We start from the raw sequence: 26,453 nt of genomic DNA on the forward strand, positions 1-26,453 counted from the left end.
CTATAATTGTTTAATGCTGCTCTTTTAGAGACAAGACTACCCGTTACACACGGGATTCCTGGGGGACCTGCCCCTCTACCTACATTTAATCATTATGTTCCCTCATATTCCTTATGGATCCCAATACCTTGTTCTTTTTTTTACTTTCAGTACAAGCTGAGCAAAGGTTTTCTGTGAAAGTTTCTGAAAGTTAGCAGTACCAGGACCCTGCAAGCAAGGACCTTCTAAAACACTATAACATCCCAAGAAAGGAGCCCAGACATTACTAGAAATAGCCCAGCTTTTACAAAAATTGGCTACCAGTTCTGCCACCAAGCAGTAATACGCATGTCCTTACTTTTTATTGTCTCTTGCACTCTGTCATATCTGGGAAAATGTCGCGCTACTTTGTTCTTTTTACTGTTTATTTTCTACGTCACAAAACCCACTGTTTCCTCTGTTTCTTTTCCAGGAAGACTCCGCAGAAGACTCCTGAACCAGAGTAAGTGTAGAAAAAAACCCTGACATATTTCTGTTGTTTTTCAAGAATGCCAATTCAACTCACACATCTGAAAAAGTAGTGGTAGAAAAATTTTCCTGGCTAAAACTGCTGGGGATTGGAGTTGTTTACCTAGGAGACTCTGCGTAGGACTATGTCCCACATGCACAGGAATAAGGATGTTTGTCGTTTTATATCACCAGGGCACTGTAACACACCGGCAGCGCTGAGTCATTCTCCTGCAAAGCCGACGTGGCCCTCAGCAATTAGTAGGAAGCAGAGATAACTGAAATCTTACAGTCAGAAGAATTACCGTAAAAGCATACTTTATGGACATAAGTTGTACTTGAAGAGGTAGATAGACAACACGTCAAGTGAACTATGGTTGACTGACTCACAATTTCCTCACCAAACTCTGCTTGTAAAGAAATGGCCGTTCTTATCTGCAGAGAATTGTCAGCACGTTCAGGCTGCAGATACGAGAGTTCACAAGACCAGCCACGCTGCATGCTCTGGAGAAGTTTGTTATGGTTTAAACCAGCCTTTCTTCTCAAAGTCACTAGAAATCGGGGAGGACGTATCTTGGGCTGGACTGGCGTTGTTACTGCCACCGTGGTGTTTAGCCAAAAGATGACGGTCAGAAAAGCAAGCAGCAGGACATAACTGCATGTCTGTCACCCTTTCCTTCTGGTCCACAAGTATGATGCAGCATTAGTTTATTCTTCCCAAGGGGAACAAAGGGCTTTGCTGTTAATACAAAATGCAGCAGAACAGTAAAAACATTTAACTTGGAGATAACGTCAATGAAGCATAAGGCAGAAAATCAAAGATTTTGTTACTTTCCCTGTGTAACCAGATAACAAAATTCTCTTCATTGCAATGGAAAGATATTAAAGGTCATGGGAGGGCACATGGCTAAAGGGTACAGCTTTCCCCTGCCTCTCTGGCACAATTAATCATTGTGGATATGAATATACCTCTCTGGTGAAAGAGAAACACAGACCTGAGGTTTTCAACCAGATCAGTACTTCCTGGGCAAATGTCAACTGAGGGATAAGTCCAGCTCTACATAAAGGTAATTTCATGCTAAGCGAGTGATGCAAAATTTCTTTTTAAAGCTGCTCTGAGTGGTGACTGAGATTAACCTGGCAGGGTGTCTCCCTGACTCGGGTGAAGATGCTTCAAGATCAGAGATCTGAACCTCACCAGCTGAGCACTGAAGTCAGTCCTGCACAGCTGGACTTGGCTCCGGCTCAGTTTGCGGACCAGGACCAGACACATTGCAGTAGTGAGTGTATGAGCCCATGATTCACCCAATGGAGGCATAGAAAACAGTATCCACCCTGCAGCACTCACCTTCAGCCTCAGGTTGACCCACAGGGCTGGAGAGGGGAAACCTGGTTTTCCACTGAGGCTGTGGGAAGGGCTTTTCCCACACAGCTGAGGACATTCGTCTGAGACAACAGTAAGTACCACAAAACAGGAGCACAATGGAGGACAGGGCTGACATGGCCTCCATCCCTCCCACAGCCTCTCTGATTTCATTGACTTTATCCACGTTGAGTAAATTCTGCAAACTCAGTCTTTCTGCAGTCTGGATCTATATACAGCGATCAGTTTTAAGTTATGCTCTGATCTCTCACTTCATTGCAACTATGTCATGTTCCAGGGATTAGAAGACAGATAGACTCCAACTAATGTGATCCCCAAGCAAAAAAAAAAAAAAAAATCCACCACGTTTTCCCCATGAGAAGCATGTCGAATACGTGCCTGTAGTCTGAACATGGCTGAGACTGTTGGGGACAAAGAGATTTCTGCCAGGTAGTGGAAAAGATGCTATGAAAATATTGTGAGTGACATTTGCAGGTTGCTGGAGGGAAATTCCCATTGGCTTCCTAACAAGCATTTAATATTTCACTTTTTTTTTTACTGCTTTTGCTGTTCCAGCTTCCAGTAAAGCCTGTGTGAGCTGTGCTGAGCTGATATTAATTCCAGAAAGGTATTTTGAAGCATGAGAAGGTACATCTTTATTTTCTAAAGCATATCTAGGAAAGGTGGAATGGATGTAAAGAGAGCACAACAGTGGTGATGATGACCACTGACATAGAAGCCAACAGTTATGAAGTAATAGTGATTAATTAAACTAGTGTTTCTTTGTGGTAGTGCCACATTTTCTGCTCTTTAAACTCATCGCATAAACCAGTTACCTCTTGCAGGGTAAGACAAGAGATCAGATTTCATTGCAATTTTGCATGCAAAGCAGCAAACAATGCTATTTCAGCCTACGTCAGTGTGTCCCAGACCGTCACACATGCATGAGTGGCAATCAGCAGGCCAGGCTAAGTAGCCAGCACTTCAGTCCACGTAAGAGCACGTTAAGCTGTGCTTTCAATAAGCTTTGCAATGAAAACTTTGGTGCTGTGTGAGTTGTGAGTGACAAAGATGTAAAAATTGCCAGGAATATTCTGATGCAAAAAGCTTGGGATCCACAGCAACAGTTTTCACTCTCCAGTCGTTGCAGCTTTAGGGTGTTAACGTGAATCAACAATAGCAACAACAACAAAAACACCCAAACATCCATCTGGGCATGAAATGACCACTTCCAAACAGGGCTGGAATATTTTGTTTATTGGAAAACAGCCATACTCATACTGTAAATAAAAGGGAGTCGAAGGTGCTGCCCGTGCCCTCAATAAATTGTGACGTTGCACAACTAGGGCCACAAGACGTGTGGGCTGAGGCTGTGATTATCTCAGGGAAGGGTCCTGGACTGATCTCCACCATATTCACATGCTTCCATGTGGACCGCGGATGAGTCTGTTTTGCTTCGTAGTATCAGGCCACCCAGGGCCTTGCAGGTAGGGAAGTGAGAGGGAAGTAACTGCAAGGTAGGCATCTTAAGATCCTTAGTTGTGCTCCATGGCATTACTCAGTGTTTCACAATCTGAAACTTGGGCACCCATGGGTGCATCCAGATGTGTGTTGGCCTGAGAAAGTGAAATTAAGCAGTGAAAGCAGGAAAACTGCAGCCACAAATTTCCATTGGCCTCTGAGGGTAAACGATAATGAAATCCTCCCACCTACTTGTATCAGGCGTTCCTTTCTGCAGTGTCCTAAGGTCTGCAGAGCTAACAGCTGACTTGACCTCCACAACCCCACAGGAAGATAGCTGTGTGCTGGATGGGACAGCAGGTCCCACAACAGTTGTGACCCAGGAGGTTCCATGTCTGGGTCCAAAAGCTGTGACTCAGCCTAATGTTCATGTCCATGCTAATGCAAGGTGGGAGCGTAGTCCCACTGGAAATGGCAGCCCAGGTGTGTGATACCAGCAGCAATACACATGTGTGACTACCTGTGTCAGTCTTGCTGCTGGAGGCAAAGCAGTAGCAAAAAACAGCCTTGAAGTGACACAGAGGCATGCAGTTCACCCTGCGAGCACAACATCCGTGCACCTAAAACCACAGCCTCTACTGTGGGATGTACAACAGCTTGCTTGCTGATGGGTCTGTGCTTTAAATGTACCAAATCTGGTTATTCTTTGAGATAAATCTTTCACAGCCCATGGCAGCGATGCTACTGCATATCTTCAGCCTGATGCAGCCTTTTGCCATGTTGCAAACTAGGTCTGACAGGAGGAATAAAATGGGATACTGCAACGACAACATGCAGCCTCCCCAAGAGAATGAACAAAGCAGATAACATCCTTAATGCAGGGTTGTGTGGGGAACAAAGTGTCTCCACAATTCTCTTATATTTTCTTCCTGCTATTTATTTATCTTTTGTGTGTATGCATGTATATATCTCTCCGGCATCTACAACTCATTACTTCTCTTGTAAAAAGCCCAGCCTGCTGCACCAGCGACTGGTACGGGGTTGTTACAGGTGTCAGCAGTTTTCTGTTGCCATTAGTATATTAGTGAAAAGAGAAAAGCTGAAGACAGGAGCCTGCTACCTGACAAAGGAGCATCCCGAGCCAAAGAGTGAACATGGTCAGGTCAGACACATCTCTCAAGGAAGCCACCAAAGAGTCCCTGTGACTCCCAGGCACCTGATCCTGGTGACAGCTGTTTGTGATGTATTGGTCCAGAGTCTGCAAAACAAATCGTACCCAACAAACGACTGTCAACATCGACTACCAAGGAGCAAAAAAACATCTTCAGCCACGCTGGGGTGACAGCAGTCTGCCTGGTGTCAGTGCAGGGGCAGAGACAGAACTGAGTTACTGAGCTAAGGTGTGAACCCGTGGATTTCCACATATGTGCATTCATGCAGCCCATAGCCACGTGCTGACGTGCCTCTGCTCGTCAGCTCAGATGGAATTACTGCTATTAATTAGTGAGCCTCCCTGTATTTTGATACCTTTTGTTGACTGCCACAGGACCACGGCTGAAATTTAAGTGTGTTTAAGGCACAATCAGGCATGAGGCTGTTATTGCTTAATTGGGACCTAACGCCTCCCTGTATTTCAGCATCTTTTGCGGCCTGATGAAGAATTACAGCCTAAAATATAAGTCTGAATAAGAAGTTACCAACCAGTGGATTGCTGGGTACAACGCCTGATTAAAGTCTCTGAGCGTGACCGTGGCCACCTGGCACAATTTCCCCACCGCTGCGCAGCGCGGCAGCCATGGCCGAAACCCGTGCAGAAGCAGCTGCCGACACCAAGCCTGGCTGCTGCGGCTCCCCTCCCCTGCTCACCGCTGGCATGGAGGGAAGCCACGAGGCTTCCGTGGCACCGAGGAGACCCTGCTCCCCGCGCCGGGGGCACTGCTGGGGTGCATTTGTGGCACCCCTTGCGCTCCAGGATGGTGGCATTTTGACTGTGGGGCGCTTGCGGGTGCTCTCATGCCCTGGGATGGTGGTGCTGTAGCTGTGGGGCACTTGGGATTCTCAAGCAGCAGCGCCTTGGCTGTGGGGCACTTGTGGGGCCTCTCAAATGATGGTGCCTCAGCCTTCAGGCACTCGTGGTGCCTCTTATGTAGGGGCACCTTGGCCATGAGTCACTCATGGGGGCTCTTACACCCCAGGACAGCAGCGCTGCAGCTGTGGAGCACTTGTGGGGACCCTCAAATGGCAGCACCTTGGCCGTGGGGCACTCACGGGGCCCCTCACCCCCGGGGAAGGTGCTGCTGTAGCAGTGGGGCACTTGTGAGGCCCCTCAGGTGGCGGCACCCGGGCCGTCAGTCACTCGTGGGGCCCCTCGCACCCCAGGATGGCGGCGCCGTAGCTGCGGAGCACTTGTGGGGCCTCTCAAATGGCGGCGCCTCGGCCGTGGAGCGCTGCGGAGCCTCTCAACGCCCAGGACGGCGGCGGGCACTGCGGGTCGGTCCCCCCCGCCGCCCCGGGTGGGACGGCGGCACCTCAGCCCTGCAGCCTCCCCCAGGGCGGGCCCCGCAGCAACAGCCGGAGCCGCTCCCGAGGGGACGGAACCGCAAGCCCCAGCGCGGCCGGGCAGGGGCAGCCCCTTCCGCCGGCCGCGGTGGCGGCTCCTCCCCCGGGCGGCGGGGAGAGGCGGTGCCTGGGCCCCTCCCGCCGCCGCCGCCGCTGCCGCCGCCGCTCGGGCCGCTTCCTGCGCCGCCCTGCGCCGCCCTGCGCGGGGGGGAGCGACGTGTCGCCGCGGAGGCGCCGCGCTAGGCCGCGCCGCCCGCCCGGCGCCGCAGGTAGGCAGCGGGGAGCTCCCCGGCCGCCCGCCCGCCCGCCCGCCGCTAGGCCGCCGGCGCAGGTGCCTCCCCGCCTCCGCCCGCGGCCGGGGGGCTCTCCCGGAGAGCGGCCGGGAAAGTTGAATTTTGCCGGGTGCCCTTTGTCTTTGCGGCCCGGGCCCTCCGCGGGGCGAGGGCCGGGGGGCGGCCTGGAGCGTGTGGAGGAGAGGAGGGCGTGAGGGAAGGGGCGGCCAACTTGGAGGCGCAGGGGGGATGCCGCCCGGTTCTCCCCGTTTTCCGCAAATTTGCGTTTGGTATTTCCATGGTAACCCCCCGGTGGGAAACGGGCGGCGTCTGACATCGGTGCCTGCGCCTGGCAGGGAGGCGTTGAGCGTGTGTGGAAGCGTCCGCACGAAGCCAGGCTTCGCCGGGCTGCCCCGAGCGCGGCCCTCTCTCATGTGGGCTCTCTCCTGCAGGTCACCGACGCGCCGTCCCCGAGCTCCGAGACCGGGCAGTTTTCCCTGTGATGTGACGGGGAGAGATATGACGACGGCCTCCCTGAGATACTCCCAGCGTGTTCTCGCTAAGGTACGGCCGGCTCCTCGCGCGGCGGTGCCGTGCTCGTCCGGCACAGCTTTTGTAAGCAGTCGGCGCTGGCGCGGCGAAGTAACGCTTGGAGCAAGTATTTGGGGTTTTTCTTTGTATCGTTGGCACATGACAGCCATGTTAATGGCAACCGGGGTGGACTGGGATGTGGAGAGCTAAAGGGTTTGTTGGTCCCAAAATCCATTTAGGATTGCGATGGTTGCTGGGTTTATAGGCGATCCTAAAATCTCGTGTGTAGACAAACATTGTTTCTTACCTTTCCTTACCGTCATTTTTCAAACACGGTATGTGCTGTTGAGAGAAATACCCGCTTGTGTTTGACCTCCTGCACTTTCAACAAAAAATTAACTTTCTCTTTCTTTGACGGTCCAGTTTTGGCCTTAGTACTAATTCTCCTTTCCTTCTCTGTTTTTCTTATATTTTCTAAGTACTTAGGATTTCTGTTACAGACCATCGAGTGATCCCAAATGTGTAAAGTACCTATTTTAAAGTACATAAAAATATTTACTTGATTACGGATTTGCACGTATGTTTTTGAGAATTTTAAAGCACAGGTGCTGTATTGACTTCACCGTCTTACCTATACCCTACCTGATGGAGTCCTGAGGAAGAAGTCCTGTGGACTTCTGTGCAGCTGTGGTCCTGTGCAACCACAGCTGCTTTGCGGCCCTGTGAAAAAACACTTTTACTAAAAAACCTGACTGCAGTACGTTAATTGTTGTAGTGGCTGCAATAATTGCTACTTTAGCCTGTGAGCCAGCGTGACTCTTTCCCAAACTGTAGTATAGACAAAAGCTATAGTTCCAAAATCCTCTGGGCATAGGACGGTGCTTCTGTTGGGTAGGAAAACAATGCCTAAAATGAACTAATTGACAGGAGATCTACGGCTGTCTAAGCAAAAGCTTCTGTGAATCGTGTGGGCAGCCTCACTAGTGAGGTCTGAAGGCACACTGAGACCCAGCTCTACCTCTCCCATCCCATTTGCCAGTAATAGGATCTGTTCTGGGTGTCCCTGTGTCTTCAGTACTGTGTTTCTCTGTAGTAGGAGTCTGGTGCATCTGTGGAGCAATTTTGCCTTCCTGTTGACAGCACAAACTTAACGGGAGAAGAAGTGGACATACATTTCCAAGGTTGAACAGGAATATTGTTTGCCTGAGAAGTGTCAGGAGCTGCTAGAGAGAGTGGAGAAAGCAGACCACAGGCTTACTCTTTGGCAGTTTGAGTGGGAAGAAGTTGGGAAATGGAATCATGTAGGTCACGTTTCTTCTTTTCGGGGTGGTAACTCTGTGTAGAAGCCACTTCTGCTTTCCTTCTCAAGACTTTTGGGGAAATAAGGAGCTGCAAGTTTCTCAAGAAGAAGGGTAAAGGGCCACAAACGTGTTATCATTCTTCCAGTTTTCTGGAAGGCTCAGTTTTCTTTTGATTTCTGCTTTTTTTTCTTTTTTTTTTTTTTTTTTTTTACACTTTATTTTGTTTATTCCTCATTTTGTTTTATGAATATAGCTTAAAGAGAGAAAGGGTGATCATGAATGGATGTTCTGCATATATATTTCTGGGGCCTCATATGATTAAGTCCAAAGAAATATTTACCAGCACATCTAAGATTTGTCTTCCCCATATTTTTAACTTTTCGCACCCACCTCACCTGCGTTTTAAAAAAAACCTGAGTATTCTTTTCAAAAGGTAAAGAGTCCTTAATGTATTTCCCTCAAACTCAAAAATGGCAGAGCTATTTACAGATCAGATGTTCCAAAATACTCATCTTTGGATAGAGAAACAGTTAGCCTATTTCAACTATTAATCTGTTTCTTTTTGTTTCTTATTTCTTTGTTTCTTAAAACAAAAAAGGAGCCACTTTGGATGTGGGGGTGTGTGTGTTTAAAATAGGTTATTAGACTTGGAGTAGCGTATCTGGTGCTTTGCAATATGGCAGAGAGTTCCCATCAGTTTTACACACTTACTGTAAGCAGCGGTGTAAGGCCTTCCTTTTATTTTTTGGCATTGTAAATGTAGCATAACCATACTGTTTTTTTACATTTATAGAAATATTTATTCTTCTTGTAAATGGAAGCTATTTGAGGGATATAAAGGAAGTTATGTGAGTAGAAAAGAAGATCATTTGATCTTCTGTTGGGCAGGTATTAACACCGCAAGAACTATCAACAGACATGGGTGGCACTATCTGGTGCTCACCAAGGTAAAGTTTGGATGGTCTTGTTTGCTGAGTACTTGCCCTACAGAGTGACTTACTGCCTCCTGCTAGTGGACTGGCATCCTATGTCAAGACCGCTCAATAAAGACTTGCTATGAGGTATGCTGTGCCTGCTTTCAGATAATCCCTGGTCTCAGCTTTTTGCATAATGTCAGAACTATTAAATATTTTATTTGGCTCTTTCGTAGCTACTTTCAGCTGTTCAGGGCTTTGGTAACGCTTTGGGAAGACATGATTCTCATGAAGAATCACATTTTTAGAAAATTTGTTTCAGATTAACAAATTGAGCCTAACCTCACTGAAGATAGCAAATGGAGAGCCTGAACAGGAAACTTCCTGTTGATGCAAATTGCTGTCAGCTTCTGTCAAACTCCTTTTGTAAAGTCAGGACCTTAGTGTTACAATTTTTGCTCTGGCTGGTGCAGTTCTTCTGCCTTTCCTCAAAATGTCACTGCTCCGTGGTGTCTGCCTTTGACAGACTTCTAGCTGGAACGCCTGCCAGGACTCCTTGATCTTTGTTCAGCTGCATGTACCTCTGTGGAGCTATATGAGATGCTCATATTTCACCATTTTCTGAGGGGATAATGCTTACTGTAATGCTGATGCCTCAAAAAAAAGAGAGTACAAAAAGATTTTACTCTCATCATGTGTGATAGTGTGGGCAACTAACCACGAGGCCTTTTCTTTTCTGACATGTATTTTTACTGCTTTGTTAACTGTTTTTGAATGATTCTCCCACCCCTGGCATGGAAGAACTTGATGCTTAATGACCTAAATAGCTGTAGGAAGGTCAGTTCCTCCAGCACAAAAGCTGCCTTCCAATTTCAAATTAGTGTTCATCATTGGGAAGTTAGGTTTCCGGATGAGAGGAAGTGCATTTACATTGGGTATATCACAGATGTTTCATTTAATTATTTTATTCAGTACCTGAATAAAAGTGAAATACTACTTTTAAGATAGTTTAGTCTATAGGGAGATAAATTGCTTTCCAATTTTTGACAAAATATTTATGCTTGTGTATTATTCTAAATAACTTATGCATACATGCATTCAGACAACAATGTGTTGGCCAGTGATGGGTTTTTTTTTCAGAGGATCTTATTCTTTTATTTAAAGAAGTGAAGCTCAACTAAAGCTTTCTTTTTATTATTTTTTAACATCTACTGTTCAGGAGACTTCAGCTGGGGAGAGTAAAAGAAACCAGTCCGAAATACAATAATATGAAAGTTGGATGCTGTTTTCCCTTGGCCTTGTAGTCTACCCACAGTGCTTTGCAGTGGGGATGCAGCTGTCCTGTTCTTTCTTTGTAGCCAGATTACTTTCTTCCTTGCCTATTTCCCCATGTGAGGAGAGCATTTTCAGATGGCATTATGAAAGAGATGACATAAGGGGAGGGTGGTGGCATTACTCTTTAAGCTATTCAAGTGCTCTTGCTTTTCCACGGTCCCCGTTATGCAGCTTGCTGAGAAAGTCGCACAGTCTGGCTCAGATCAGCGCCATCTAAGGAATTACTGAATATGCTGGGTCGTGAACAGCACATGTGGCTAAACAGGGCTGATGAGAAACACAGATGTCCCATATATAGCTTCCTTGTCAGGTTGCTTTTATCCCGGCAAGGCTAATCTGGATGGTCATCACTCATGCTAACTTTGCAGAGAAGGTATACCCTCAGTGTGGGAACATGAGATTTGGGATACCATTCAGAATGCACTGAAATACACGTGTTCATGAATACAAATATATGTATGTTTATTAGGCTTTCAGAAAGGCCGGGCTGACACAGTCTTCTCTCCACGTTGTGTAAGGAGGTTTGGTGTTGGAGTGTGTGTCTTGCCATGGGGACAAGTCACAGCTGTCCTCCATCTCTGGCCTCATCACGCCCCTGACAATCATCTGCTTCCTACTCTAAAACCCCAGGGTGGAAATAGGCATTCAGAAAGAGCTTGAGTTAGCAGAACAGCTTCTGCAGCCTTAACCTCATTCTCTGAAACTGCTTAAACATTTCTGCTGAAAGCTAACCTTCTTGGCTCCCCTGCTGAAAGAGGGGTGTCTGCCTTGGGGCACAGGGGCAAGTGTGGAAATTTCAGCCTGAGGAATTAGGTGGTTGAAAGAAATTGAAAGCTTGTGTTAGTCCAGGCTGGTTTACATTGTCTTACAAAGGTGGTGTGTACTTTGCTCTTACCATGGTTTCCTTGTTACAGGGTTAAATGCTGCTGGTTTAGCAAAAAGAGCTGTATAATAATAGAGTGGGAAACCTAAACTTTTGAGGATGGAGTAAATATATTAGTCCAACAACAGGCACATTGTTTGCTGTTGAGGTCCTGGAAGGAATCCTTTGTGCATTTTTCCTTTTTAGTTATGTTTCAGGTATCCTTTTCCTTAGTAAATATCTCTGGTATTTATCACTTCTTCTAGAAATGGTGAAATATTTTGCTTTAGCATGACTTGTGGGTGGCTTCTGATGGTTTTCTATTCCAAAGGGTCTTGGGTAACCAGAACAGTACTTTACAATATTTTGATTGTTGCTGCCAGACAAAGCCATGAAAAGCAGCAGGGACTTTAGCATGCCATTTCTGTTCACGGACAAACTTCTTGCCTTAGCTTTGGGATGCAGAGCGTACCTCTTGAAAAGTACTTAGTGGTGTCCAAGTGTGGCTCATCGCAGACAATGTGGAATACTCCAAGGAGAACTTGCTCAGTGATGTGTAGTCAGGTGGAAGCCCTGGGCTCTTTCTCCTGGGTGCTTAGTGCCTCTGAGGGAACACATGTCCAAGGGTGACTACTGCCGCTTGCCCGCCCACCTCAGCCAGCCCCGGGGTGGGAGGGGGCTCCATGCGGAGCAGGGGAGCCTGTGCCCCTTGGGGAGGGGGGCCTGGGCGTCCCTCCTTGGAGATGGAGCCTGCCTGCTGGCGCCAGCCTGGGAAACCCTCCAGGCAAAGTGTTATCCTTGATCCTGGAGGTGTGCTGGTGTGTGATGCATCCCCGAACTCTTCTGTAGCTGAGGGAAGACCTTACACTCCCTACAACTACCTGAAAGGAGGTTGCAGCAAGGTGGGTGTCAGTCTCTTCTCCCAAGTAACTAGTGACAGGACAAGTGGAAATGGTCTCAAGTTGCATCAGGGAGGTTTAGATTGGGTATTAGGAAAAAATTCTTTACTAAAAGAGTGGTCAAGCATTGGAACAGGCTGCCCAGAGAGGTGGTGGAGTCACCATCCCTGGAGGTGTTCAAAAAACGGGTAGACGTGGCACTTTGGGACATGGTTTAGTAGGCATGGGGGTGTTGGGTTGACAGTTGGACTAGATGATCTTAGTTGTCCTTTCCAACCTTAGTGATTCCTAGTTTTACTTTCATTAAAAAATTAATCCAGCCACCAAGCCAGGAAACATGAAATTAATTATTACTCTCCCCTTAATTGGTTTAGTGGTGGACTTGGTAGTGTGAGGTTAATGGTTGGACTGGATGATCTTAAAGGTCTTTTCCAACCTAAACGATTCTATGATTCTCTGATTCTCAGTTGTCACTATTTTTGAAGCCAGTGTCGAGGTTGGAGAGCAGATTCTATGAATTGTATGAAGGGCTGGAGCTAATAAGCTCCATGTTCCTGGGTGCGCCTTGTAGTACCAGCTAACTTATCAAAACTACTAATTTAAGTTGAAGGTATTACTAGTAGGTTGTAGATTTATTCTCATTTGGAAAGGAGAGCACAGAGAAAGGAAAAATATGGGTTTCTTCAGTGCATAAATTGAGACTTACTTCAGGCACCTTGCAGGGATTGCACTGGCTTCATACATTCTAATTTGTATTGTCAGCACAAATTACCCCTTTACAAACTGAAGTGTACGCCCATGAAAATTCCCAGTAAAAATGGTTAACTCATGTAAAGCTGTTACCTTAAGTATGAAATAGAAAATTGGTTGATAATGGAAATGGAAAACTGCCCAAAAATGTGGAAATATGAAGTTAATATCCATGAATAGGCGAGGTTTAGTTTGCACCTTCTCTAATATCATGTTTATATAGAGATAATACTGGATGTTTGGGTAGCAAAGACTTACAATCTGAAGAACAAAAGTGTGCAAATAACGCTCAGAATATGGAAAGGCGGTTTTTGAAGAACTTCGTGCAAGTCTTAATACTTAGAAAAACAAGCACATGCTCAAGAGTTATAACCGTCCTGTGCAATTACTTCTGAGTAATACGCTTTGTTGTTTGTTGTGCTGCTCTTTTAACTGCTGAAACCTCAGGTGTGAAACTCGAGTCAGAGAGTAGTCATCACAGAAATAACTTCTTAAAATTCATATGATTAATGCCTTACTAACTGCACAGATCTTCTACTTTGCTGACTATAAAGTATCCAGGCATGTGGTTATTACATTTGTCATCACAGTAATTTTATTCCATGCTGTATGTCATACAACTGTGTCATACCATAGTTCCTAAGCATATTATTGAGCAAGGGTTTTTTTTAAAGAGGAAGCTGTAAGATTGTTGAATATGAAATATTAATCTTCATGTGTTCAGACTGTAAGAATACCATAAATTCATATCATAGAAGCTATTTTCATTGTTACAGTGGTTGATTTTTAAATTTTTTTTTTAATGCTTAACTTCAGTGATATTAAGTCATTACAGTGACAGTGTAATTTAATGTCTTTTTTTTTAAACTAAGGAAATTAATAGAGTGGGTACAAAATAGATTTAATACGTTGAAGGCATGTTGCAAATATGGTCGTAATCCTGTAAGTATTTCCATCGTTACTTTTTTATCTAACCACTAAAGTTTTTTTTATTGTGTTAATTTAATAGACATTGCTAGACAAAATGTGAGTAAATTATGGTGATTACTGGGGAGAACAGAGTTAATCTAACCCAGTTTTAATTGTATATAATTTAAATATTGATGTCATTAAGTTACACAGTTGCATATTCTTATTGCTGCACATATGCTTTTCTAAGTAGGAGGCTCAGGGGACTCACCATTTCATAATTCATTCTGCACAGCTTGTGCAGATAACTGCATTTACCTGCATTTCACTTGCTTTTAAATTGAATGAGTTAAAATATTCTGCAGCAGTTTTGTTCTATGTTAACATTGAGTTTCATTTTTTTGTAATAGGATTAAATCAGTGAATTTATATATATCTGCATATTTAAAAATGCTTATTTAGAAGGCTGGTTATAGATACATTTCTTTATAGAATATTTACTAGTGTAGCACAAGGAACGGCTGTTCTGTTGGTGAATGAATGAAACTATTTTTCTGTTGTCTGCAAGGTTAGTGTACACAGAAGGGCTCGTGTAGGGCAGGATTTTTGTCTTCATATAGACTTGTCACATAGTCCTTTGTAATCTCAATTTAATTCAGGTAATTCTGTGCAGTTTTCTTTCTGAACCTATACTTACTTGGCTAATTTAAGGACTGCAGTTTGAAGAATGCCTGGTTTTGGGCAGTACAGATGGGTTTATTTCTGTGCAAATGTGGCTGTTCACTGAGGTTAATTATCCATAAGGTCCTGACTTATGAGGCTACTAGAATAGCTGTTAACTATGAATAATTTAGTACAGCATCATATTGCATGCCACTTAAGAAGGCCTCTGCCTGTGAATCCTTACATCTTGTTGAAATCCGCTCAATAGTATGAAGGTCACTGCTTGCATTGATATTTTATTGTATTCTTCTCATTCAATTTTAAGACTTGTCAGTGTACAAAGGCAATCTGAATATTTTATGGTGATAAGTAGTAAAAATACCTGTGCAAGGGTAGGTATAATTTGGTTTTGAAAAGTTGAGGTATTGAGCCAGTCTTCAGTGTTAAATTGTCTTCTAAATTTATTTTAAATCTTACACTGGCATAAAGCAGTTAGCATTCTCTCCACTGAGATTTATGTAGTTGAGACAATTCATATCTTAGAATATACTTTCAGGCAATACCTCATTATGGGGAAAGGAAAGAGGCTTAATGAAAGACTTGCTAGCAAGAGTACAAGATTTCAGTGCTTTCTACAAATTGTCTTGTGCTCATACATCTGGCTAGAGCAGACTGTGTGCCATATTACAGAGGTTCCTTCAGGAGAAAAACTGCAAATACAGAACTTTGAAGCAGTTCCAAGTGCAGATAAATTCACTGTATGCCTGTGCTGGTTTTGGTTGGGGTAGAGTTAATTTTCTTCATAGTAGCTAGTATGGGGCTACGTTTTGGATTTGTGCTGAAAACAGTGTTGATAATACAGAGATGTTTTAGTCACTGCTGAGCAGTGCTTACACACAGTCAAGGCCTTTTCTGCTTCTCACCCCACCCCGCCAGTGAGCAGGCTGGGCGTGCACAAGAAGCTGGGAGGGGACACAGCTGGGACAGCTGACCCCAGCTGACCCAAGGGATATCCCACACCATATGGTGTCATGTCCAGCCTATAAAGCTGGGGGAAGAAGGAAGAAGGGGGGTATGTTCACAGTGATGGCGTTTTGTCTTCCCAAGTAACCATTAACACATGATGGAGCCCTGCTTTCCTGGAGATGGCTGAACACCTGCCTGCCAATGGGAAGTAGTGAATGAATTCCTTAGTTTGCTTTGCTTGCGTGCGTGGGCTTTGCTTTACCTATTAAACTGTCTTTATCTCAACCCATGAGTTTTCTCACTTTCACTCTTCCGATTCTCTCCCCCATCCCGCTGTGGGGGGAGTTAGCGAGTGGCTGTAGTTGCCAGTTGGGGTTAAACAACCACAATGCCATTAGGACACTTGATCTTTATAACTTAGCACTGGGTATGTCTTTTAAGAATGCTAAAATGGCAGAGTTCTGTCATTATCATAAACTAGATTTTTCACAAAACCACCTCAAAACATTAGGGAAGAGCTTTATAAAGAAAAAGCTGCTTTGTAAATGTCAAGGGAAGAACATAAAAATATGAACATGTAACAGAAGTTGTAGTAAAAAAGTTTTCTTTGGGGCGTTTTGGGGAGAGAGACTGATGCTTTATGATATTTAAAGAATGTCTGTCTGTCAGATACCTGGGAAGGTTTTTCCACTTCCTGACTACTTCCAGTTTTCCATTAGTGCTCCCATTCTCTGTCTTGACTAGTAAGTTTTTCTACTATAAGAAGGAAGGGAAACCCCTCCCAAGAAAAACTGGGAGACAGATCTTCAGTCCTTCTGCAGCCTTTTTAGAAAGGGTTCTAGTGGACTATTTTTACCCCTTTTAAAAGTCACTTCTAAATAATGACAGTGGAAGCATGTTATTCTCCTTGTCTTGCTGCATTGTTTGATGGAAAGGGAGAGAGGCAAGTGAACATCAGGAACAGTACCCAATGGACAGAATATGTGTTTGTTAGTCATTATGGGCCCGTTCATTGGGATGCTCTGTTATAGCTGTACATACCTTAACTTGTCTTTAGAATTGTTTTCTAGGACACTTCTAACCTCCTTTAGAAAGTAGAACTTTTTTTTCTTTTCCAAATGAGATTTGCTGTAGTATATGTGATGCTGTTAGAAGTTGACACAGTGATGTACAGTCATCCCTTGGTGCCTGCTTCAACGATTGAAGATAAAATAGGCCTTTTATCTTTTTGTGCTCCTTCACAGGATAGTAAGTAATTTAGCTGTCCCTTAAGGGTTGGTAGTTAAATGCTAAGATCTTGCTAGATGTGTTTATTTCTCCTTAAAGGGGAGGATTCAAATCAGTCCCTTTGAACAGGCACTCTTTGAGCTGTACATTATGGGGATGTTTTAATAAACTCTCAAACTTATAATAGTTCTGTAGTTTACCACTGACTCAACAGATACATTGATAGAAATGCAGTTTTGTTTACAGGTGGAAAGAACAGATTATGTTGTTCAGCCCTGGTGTAAAATTTTTAAGGGTTTTGTTTTTTTTAAAATTGGGAGCTTAAAATTCAACTGAAAATTAATGGGACTTCTCTTACTCCAGCGCTTTTTGATCTGTGTTTTAATTGTCTTATCTCTGCAAATGCTTTTTATGTTGAAATAAACTGTAGTTTACTTTACTAGACAGCCATGAGAAGTTGAATTGCCAATTTTCCTGATTCAAGTGATAAAAGATGTCTATGTTCTATGCATAGTATGTGCTCATTCTTTTCTGATATACATGGTATGCTTGTATTCTTCAGATTCTGATTTGTCTGAAATGTGATAATGATTTCAATTACTGTAAATAATTAATGATATTGTATCTGGGTAGCTGGTGCTGGGCTTGGCTGAATCGTGAACACAGGTTGCAGACCTCCTTTGGAGGAAATGGTGCACCTCCTGTTGCTGGGGTTGTAACATTAAAGCAGCGCAACAAAGTGAGGGCACAGAATATCCCACCTGCACTCGTTAGCTTTTTCACTGCAGCCTGTAATGCCCTGTGGTTAAACCTCACTGAGTGTGGCATGGCTCTGCAGATGCAAAAGGTGATCTGCTCCCAGCAGTCATGAGGACAGTAGGTAGGTAGGAGGGAAGAGGAGGTTGAAGGCTATAAGGCTATGCATTTGTCTACCTGAGCTTCCTGATATCTGTGAGGAAGTTCCACTGTGAATGCGTGCACTGTGACTGCAATAGCTATGGCAATAGAAAGGCAGAAGTGCCTGAAAGACCTCTTGGTTTTTTTTTTTTTTAATGTATGATTTTATCGGTGCTGTGTGCAAGAACAAGTGTTATTTTTGTGTTTAAAATAAACTTTCCCCTGTTGCTGTTGAAATGTGTCCGTTAGTGTTGCATAGTGTTGCAGTTAAAAAAAAAAAAAACTATATAGCTGATGGAGTGTTATTGTTTTGATACAATCCCTAACCAGAAGTTTATTAAAGCCTTGATATTTATTGTTTCTTATTTAGCTTTTATCGAGTGGTGATTTTATGCAATGGCATCAAGCCACAGTTCTTCACCAGTGCCTCAGTCAAACAGCAGTGATGCTTTCTTTAGAAAGGAAATGGATGCCACAAAACGTTTTCGACCTGTGCAGTCGCTGCCTGATGTGTGTCCCAAGGAACCTACAGGTAATACTGGTGTCAAGGAGAGTGAAAATGCAGTTAAATTTGCTAATCCATTACAATTGTTCAGTCAAATTTTCTTGTACACTGGGTGTAGTGTACTAAGCCATGGTGTTATTTCAAAGTATGCTGTAATTCTGCTTTATACCACCCAGTGTCCCTTTGGAGCAATGGGAGAGCCTTTCTATTTGCAGCTTGTTTTCAGATGTCCACATTATAGATGGGATCTTGCTTGTGTGATTCCACATTATATAGCTATGATCCATACTACATGCAAGAAGAGGGTATATTCTGTCAGAGCCTGTAACAGACCTGTCCAGTGTGCTTCGAGTCTAGCTGCATTACTTCTGTGAAACACCCCAGCCCTCTTGCAGTGGGAAGCAAGAGACCAGGACCTGTCTCTAGCACTGTCATAAGTCTCTAGTGCTATTGTAAAACCAGGTTTTGGTCACAGTTATAGCTGGTGTGGTATAGTAAAGCTTAGCTTATAAAAAGGAGTAGGTGGGGTGGGATCTTAAGAATTAAGAAATCTAATGCTAAGGAATTTCAACTGTTATTCTGATCAAGTTCAGGTTATTAAAAATATGTTTGTGGTTGGAATTTTTTTTTTCTTCAGTAGAAACTAATGTTGTTGAGCTAAATATATTTAATGAGTGTGAATACACCACTGCGTTCAAAACTTGCGTTCGTTAATCTGATAGAAGAAATGCAAGTAAAAGTGTTGCAAAAGAAGAATATCATGTGTCTTTTGCATAGATAATTCTGATCCACTTGTGGAAACATGGTTTGCTCAAGAAACACATTTTAGCAAAAATACAACTTTCAGTTTCTCACCTTAACAAACTGTCTTGTCTTTTGTGCTGCAGGCGATCCCAGTAATTTATGTGACAGCCCATCTCTAGTTGTGGATCAGCACAGATGGACTATTTATCATTCCAAAGTCAATCTCCCAGCAGCACTAAATGATCCTAGGTTAGCAAAACGGGAATCTGATTTCTTTACAAAAACATGGGGAGTGGACTTTGTGGACACTGAAGTCACGCCTTCATTCTACCTCCCACAGATCACCAAGGAACATTTTGCATTATACCAACAGGAAATCACTCCGGTAAGAACCCAAAATTAGATGCACATAGTACTAAGGGCCAGAAAGAAATTTGAGCTCCTTCCTCTAATTAGAGATTATCCCTGTTAGCTGATAATTAATTTGCTCTTCAGTGCTTGTTGACTCTTCATTGGTCATTTCTTGGTTTATAATCTTGGTATTCATAGTGTGGAACACGCTGTCTAAATTCTCTCTAGGCAATTTCATATCTTTTTCATTTGTATTTCTGAATCCTGTGCTCTGTACCAGGGGTTACAGTTCCTATTTTATTCTTTCTGATTATTAATCCTTTTTCTGTAAGGATTGTTTAACGATTGGGCTCTACAGTGCAACATAGCATTTTCAGACCTTAGCATCAAATATAAAACATGACTATATGCTGCAAGGTTTGGAGGTGTTTTTTTTTAAGAGTCTCTAATGTAAACATTTATATGTGAAATTCTTAAACTATAAATGGGCCTATTATCTTGACGATTTCTTTTGTGACAGGAAAGTTTAAGCTACATCTAAGGACACCAGGACCAGTAGGAGACTTCTACAAACTCTTAAAATACAGGTGTCAGTAAGTATGTAGTATTCTTTTTTTTTTTTTTTTTTAACTGAAAGAACATGTAGAAGTCTCCCACTGTTTTCTGCTTCCTTGGTTTGTAACTTTCTTATTTTTTTGCTGTTACAGAAGTAGCTGCAGGAAGTGTCACTTATGTAAATTGTAGTTAAAGTATGTGGAAGGGAATTGTCTGTAACTGAACTATTGCCATCAGTTCACATATTCGACATTGAAGACATTTAAGAGCTCATCCATTAGCGTGTAATGCAGTGACTGCAAAATGTAAGAAGGTTTTAGGAAGAAGGAACTGACCTGTGATGTAGCTTCTAGCAGAGGTCTCGCTAACATTGGTGTTCTTTAGAAACATAATTTCTCACCACTATGGTTTCTGGTGTTGTTTACACCGTGGATAAAATTTGAAGCTCAGCATGATGAAACAAGATACGTGACTTCAGCAGGGTGCTCATGAGTAAGATGTGGAAGCAATTTCTACTTTGATCCAATTTAATATAGCAATGAAAAAGCATTCATTGTGTCTTAGTGTGATTTCAGAATTAGACAGCAAATAAATGTTTGGATATGTAATTACAATTGCTCTACGGTTATATCTCATATAGAGAAGCTATTACACCTCTACAATAACTTTTGTGTTCATCTTCTCTTGAGATGTAAATATACTGAAAAAACAACATATAGACCAAAAATTACAACCTATGTTACATTTTACCTGGACAAACATCATCTGATCTTTTAAGAAGAAAAAATATTATTGTGAACTTGTCATAATTATTTGGCCTAATGCAGTATGTTTCATTGAAAATGTTCTGAATGTTCTGTTTCAAAGAAAAAAAATCTTTTTAAAGCTTCAGAGTAATTGTTTAATATATTTTCTCTTTTACAGAGAGAGAAGGTTCATGAAAGATGCAAGAATATTTGTACTCCTAAACATACCTTCGACAGGACTCTATTACACACCCACGGTACAGTCAAAGCCTTCCTTTAGTCGTTAGAAAGTAATTTCTTTAATGACTAGACTACTATAACATACTGATCATCTCCTTTACTTGCTCAAGGGCTTCATGTGCAAAAATAGCTGCTGGTGAACAGTAATTGAAAACCCAGATATGGTTGACTAGAAGTATTCATGACCACTGCTGATATTTTATAGGTCAAAACACTTGTGATACCTGCTCTTAAACTTTTCCTTGGCATGTTTGCATTCGTGGCAGGTCATTATGTCCCTGGCAGTGTTTTCTTTAACTTCCTTTTATTTAAGATCTGTTGAAACTTTTGCATCAGATTTCTAACAGTTATTGACTTTGCAATGAAGAATGGTAGTGCTGGCCATTCCTGTCTCTCTGCCATGAGGACCACGGAATAGCTAAGGTAGGAAGTGGCGTCTCAAGATGGTCTAGTCCGACCCATCTGCTCAAGCAGAGTCACCTACGGGAGGACAGTGTCCAGTTGGGTTTTGAATTTGTCCACGGATGGAGATTATACAAGCTCTCTGGGCAACCTGTTTCGGTGTTTGACCACCCTCACAGTAGAAGTGTTTCCTTATGTTCAGATGGAATTTTTTGTGTATCAGTTTCTGTCCGTTGCCTCTTGTCCTGTCACTGGGCACCACTGAGAAGAGCCTGCTCTGTCTTCTTTACACAAATATCTCGTCAAATATTTAAAAACATTGATAAGATCCCCCCTGAGCTTTTCCGGCCTAAACGGTCTCGGCTCTTTCAGCCTCTCCTCCTATGAAAAATGCCCTGGTCTCTTAATCATCTTTGTGGCCCTTCGCTGGACTCGCTCCAGTATGTCTAGGTCTGTCTTGTACTGGGGAGCTCAGAACTGGGCATACTGCTCCAGATGTCTCACTGGTGCTGAGTGGAGAAGGAGAATCACCTTTCCTCAACCTGCTGGCAATTTTCTGCCTAATGCAACCCAGGATGCTTTGCTGCAAGAGTGCACTGCTGGTTCATGGTCAATTTGTTGTCTGCCAGGAGCCCAGGTCCCTCTCTGCAGGGATGCTTTCCAGCTGCTAGACCCCTAGCGTGTACTGGTGCTTGGGGTTATTCCTCTCTAGGTGCAGGACTTTGCCTTTTCCTGTGCTGAACTTCATGAATCATAGAATCATAGAATCGTTTAGGTTGGAAAAGACCTTTAAGATCATCCAGTCCAACCATTAACCCAACATCACCAAGTCCACACTAAACCAATTAAGGGTAGACTAGATTAAACCATGTCCCAAAGTGCCACGTCTACCCATTTTTTTGAACTCTTCCAGGGATGGTGCTCTCTGGGCAGCCTGTTCCAATGCTTGACTACCCTTTCCGTGAAGAATTTTTTCCTAACATCCAATCTAAACCTCCCTGGCACAGCTTGAGCCCATTTCCTCTTGTCCTATCGCTAACTACTTGGGAGAAGAGACCAACACCCACCTCACTACAACCTCCTTTCAGGTAGTTGTAGAGAGTGATAAGGTCACCCCTCAGCCTCCTCTTCTCCAGGCTAAACAACCCCAGTTCCCTCAGCCGCTCCTCATAAAGCCTATGCTCCAGACCCTTCACCGGCTTGAAGTGAAGTTCCACTCTGGCCAGTTCTCTGGTTAGTATTTCTCTGGTTACTGTTACCAAAGACTACCTGGCAACCTTTTTTTTGGTGTCTGCAGATGTAGCAAGATTGAGTCTCAAGATTTTATGGAAGTAGTTCAGCTAATATGAAACTGGACAAAGGAAGGCAAGAGGCAAAATTAAAAAGACAAGCAAAAGGAAGAGAAACATAACCGGGGCAAACTTTTAATATTTAATTTATTTTAATTTATTTTCTCAAAAATGTTAGTATAAAAGGGTTCATTTGCCAATCACTGTTTGATCAGGCTTGTCTATATCAATGTCTACAGGTAATGCAGCAAGAAGCATTCAGTAGTTTACTGCTTTTGATCAAGTTCTTTCAGTTGGCTTTCTTCCTCCTTTTCCATGCAAAAGGAAGCCCTTCTGTAGGGTTTCTCTGTACCTGGTGTTACTTTGAAAGAGCTGTTCCTGAATGAGTCTGTGGCGCATACTGCAAAATAAAAGTTCTTTCTTCAGGCCTAGCTTAGTCCATTTTGAAAGTGGCTTTTGTTTTTAAAAAGAGAAAATGACTGTGTCACCAAAGTAACTGGGAGCTTCTTGGATAGACGGACAGTTTCTAGTAGAAGCATCATTTTGGTAAACTGAAATTGTATTTTCAATAGTTTCTTTTGTTAGTGTTGCCTGTCTAACTCCAGCCCACAAGACTTGGCCTTTCACTTCCATAAGAGCTGGTCTGTCCAAAGCCTGAGGACAGCAGGATGATTCCTAGGTTGCCTTTTGTATTTCAATACAAATAAAACAATCACATAAAGTAAGAACCAAAGAGGTGAGAGAAATTTGGGAGATAATGCTGATGTAGCATTTACCATGTTTGTCAGGGACAAGTAGACTGTCCAACTGAGGTATGGGCTTGTTTTTAAATTTCTCACCTTTTTTGGCCTGCAATGTGCCCCCTCTTCATGATGCACACTAGATTAATGAGTAGGGGATGAAAGGAGATTTTGGCTGAACCCCAAAAGTCTGAATTTGCTTTTTCTTCAAGTTCTGCTGCAGTGCAACGATGCACCTCTTTTTCCAGCTCAACTATATTACCCTCTGCAATTGTCAGGTCAGCTTACTTCAAGGGAAGGGCTACTTCTGTGCTACTTGCTCAGTGTGCTCAGGACTCTGTCCTGAGTCCTCGTTCACTCTTCTTGCCAGCCTTTGTGCATCCATCCTCCAGGTGCTGTGCAGAAGTGACTGTATGGGCAGCTTCAATCTGGAGCATTAAAGTTGGGGTGATGTTAGAGGGACATTTTACTGGCCCTTGCCTGCTGATCGAACAATGCGTTAAGGAATGTGAAGTGCTAAGTTGATTGCTTTTTATGACTAACATTTTTGCTGCCAAAGCGGCTGAGTGCAAGCACCTTTGAATACTCTGAGCATGAGACCTAAACTACAAAGGACAACAGTGTGTTTCAAAGAATCAGAATATTTCAGGTTGGAAGGGACTTCAGAAGGTTGTTACTGCAACTGCCATCTCAAAGCCAGCTCAGCTGTGAGGTCAGGCCAAGCTGTTCAGGGCTTTATCCAGATGGGCCTTGAAAACCTCCAAGGATGGAGAGTATCTAGCCTCTCTGGGCAACCTGCTGCAATGCTTGATTGTCCTCACGGTGAAAAAGGTTTTCCTTGTGTTCAGTCAGAACCTTTCATTTTAATTTATAACCACTGTTCCCTGTCTGTTCCTGTGAGGAACCTGGCACCATTGTCTTGAAAACTTCCTCACAGGGTTTCATAGTGTTACAAGGTAATTGTTTTCCATTGTTTGCTCATGAATGACTACCTGTATTTTGTTTAATTTTAGATAAATCCAGGACAGATCTGGAACAAGTACCTAAGGTATGGTTCCTGTGCACTCTAAGCTTTTATAAGGATTTCTCACATGTAGTCTTGAATATATGAATGTATTCACTTTGTATAAATTTTGACCAAGCTGATTAATTGAGCTGATTCTCAAGAGGATCTGCAATGCTTGGAATTTACAACAACTAAGAACAATCTGCTTTTTCTTTCTTTCTGTTGTTGTTTCCTGTGGGCTTGATTTTTGTCTTGCTTAAAGTAGAATACAAATGCCATTAATTCTTTCATCTTTAATAGTTAAAACCTCAGAGCTGGGCAAAATTAGCCACTCTGTGTTCTAGGAGGAAAAGGAAACTGAAGAATTTGGCAGAAGCTTGAATATTGCATAGTGTATCACTCAGCATTAGGTCTAACTCCTTAAATCCTTGAGCAAAGCCCTCTTGCATATATGCTTGCAGCATATATGATGTGGGGGTTTTTGTGACAGGTTGACAAAAGACACAACTCCAGATTCCATTTCAGTCTGAATAATTTTTTCTAGGTACATTAAGAAGTCACGGTGTTAATATGGGTCAGCATCTCTGTGCCAGTCATGTAGCCTGTTACTTGAATAGCTGCCGCTGCAATGCTTAAGTGCAGGAAACAAGAATGTTTGAGTGTGGTGTGATGCGATAGTCTGTGTTGAACCTTTTAAAATTACACTTCATAAATACAGGGAAAAGGGTACTACTGTCTGCCTGGAAGCTCAAGGTTTGTGCCAATTTTGTCAAGTAAAAATATCGTTATCAGAGAGAATTTTAGATTAATAGTTCTCTGAGGTATATAGAGTTAGTGTTACATGTTACTGACTCTTTCTGTGACCAGCACGTTTGCTGCACTGTGCTAAAGGAGATCAGCTCGAGGCTCTGTTCCCTCCCAGGCAACACTTGCTGCACCCTGACAGCTGGCTGGATCGTCAGTCTGGTTGAAGCCATGGCCTCAGAAATGAGCACATCAGCAGTAGGATGCCCCTACTATTGAAGAACGTTTGCTCTGATCCTTTAGAGGACCCACCTGCAGTTTAATGCTGCCTATGTTTTCACACTCAGGATGTTTGGATCATCTTGGGTGCTTAATAACCTATGTAATTTTGGAGTTGTGACTTCGACTTCTAGGAAGACAAGAGTTTGTCAAATCACACAAGCTTTTAAGATGTAAAGCAAATTGGTTATAAGGTCTGGAATGAATTTGTTTGCCTGGATAAGTGAAAATTTGGTTTTTGAAAAATCAACAAATAAGGTCCCTGTTAGCTTCATGAGACAGGAGGTGTGTTAAACTGGGGAGGAAAATGTAGGGGTGAGAGAGGTGCATTTATTTCTTTTGTTTTTCTGTTTCAGATTTTTATGAAACCAGATTTTGCCTTGGAAGATTCCTTAACATTTAATGCCGTTTTACCATGGTCTCATTTTAGTACTGCTGGTGGAAAAGGAAATCGTGATGCAGCTTCCTCCAAGTTACTTCAAGAAAAGGTACAACTTTGGTACAAGATGTCATTATCCATCACAGCTGTTACTACAGAGAAACTCCATTGCTGCTGTTCTGCATTGTTTGTTGAGACATCACGGTTGTGGGCTTTGTTATCTCTCATTGTATATCAGGCTGCAGATTGTTAGTAAACAATGCAGGAAGCATCTTACCAAAGGAGAATTTTTTTCCCCTGCTAAATAAATGTACCTGTCAAATCTGGAAAAAAGAATCTATGTGTGGCATAATAATTGGCTCTTCATGACCACTAAAACTTAGTTAAGCAGGTATATATTGAGAACTTCAGGGATGTGGAGCTAGCTGTTTGTTAGGGAGGAAGAGCAGTTCCATGACAAGGGAAAGCTAGAGGTTGTACACTGTTTAAAACTGTGGCTTTCTCGCATCTCAGGAAAACTCCAGATTCAAGGCACTGTGGTTTCTGTGCTAAAAGAAATACTAAATGCTAAGGTTTTGTATGTCAGAAGCTTCCTCTTACCTTTTATTGTCATGTCATCTGCACTAATCCATTTTTGCATTTCACAAAGGACTTAAGCGCATTGGAGAGCATGAAAGCAGAACTATTTCTTTCATATTGGAAACAGAAGTCTTTACCTGGTCGTTTTGGGTTTGTTTTTTTTTTTTGTTAGTTATGTAGTCATAGTGTAGAAGATCCCATAATGAATCATTTTTATGGTACAAATACTCACAGAATGCTTTTAGAAAATCTACATCATTTTGGAGTCCATTTTCTAACTTTCATTTTCCCTCCTGTTTAACCTACTAAAGCTTTTGGGAGCTGGGGCCAGGGGGAAGTAGTGAGGTGCCTTAAGAAAAAATAACAAGAGATCTTTTGGAAGATGTTTCCAAATTTCCAGGTGTTAGTCTTCCTCCTCCTCTTCCTCCTCCCTCCTTCTGTCAGGAGGTAGAGGCAGACTCTGCTGGAAGCTAACTTGATCCTTCATTGGGTTGTCCTC

General features: G+C 43.0%; 1 protein-coding gene across 3 annotated transcripts in view; it reads left to right on the forward strand.

The window, feature by feature from the left end:
* The first annotated feature begins 6,624 nt into the window (after positions 1-6,624).
* Positions 6,625-26,453, forward strand: part of VPS54 (VPS54 subunit of GARP complex) — a 54,257-nt gene continuing 34,428 nt past the window's right edge. For 2 of the 3 annotated variants that reach the window (XM_075706702.1, XM_075706704.1), the window contains exons 1-6: positions 6,625-6,705; positions 17,766-17,927; positions 18,788-19,029; positions 20,475-20,553; positions 23,981-24,015; positions 25,353-25,484. In XM_075706702.1, coding sequence (XP_075562817.1) covers positions 17,792-17,927; positions 18,788-19,029; positions 20,475-20,553; positions 23,981-24,015; positions 25,353-25,484 — 624 coding nt within the window. In that variant the 5' untranslated portion in view covers positions 6,625-6,705; positions 17,766-17,791. The other variant, XM_075706703.1, reaches the window with a different exon arrangement.

The sequence above is a fragment of the Pelecanus crispus genome, chromosome 3, assembly GCF_030463565.1.
Source record: "Pelecanus crispus isolate bPelCri1 chromosome 3, bPelCri1.pri, whole genome shotgun sequence".
NCBI classification, from domain to species: Eukaryota; Metazoa; Chordata; class Aves; order Pelecaniformes; family Pelecanidae; genus Pelecanus; species Pelecanus crispus.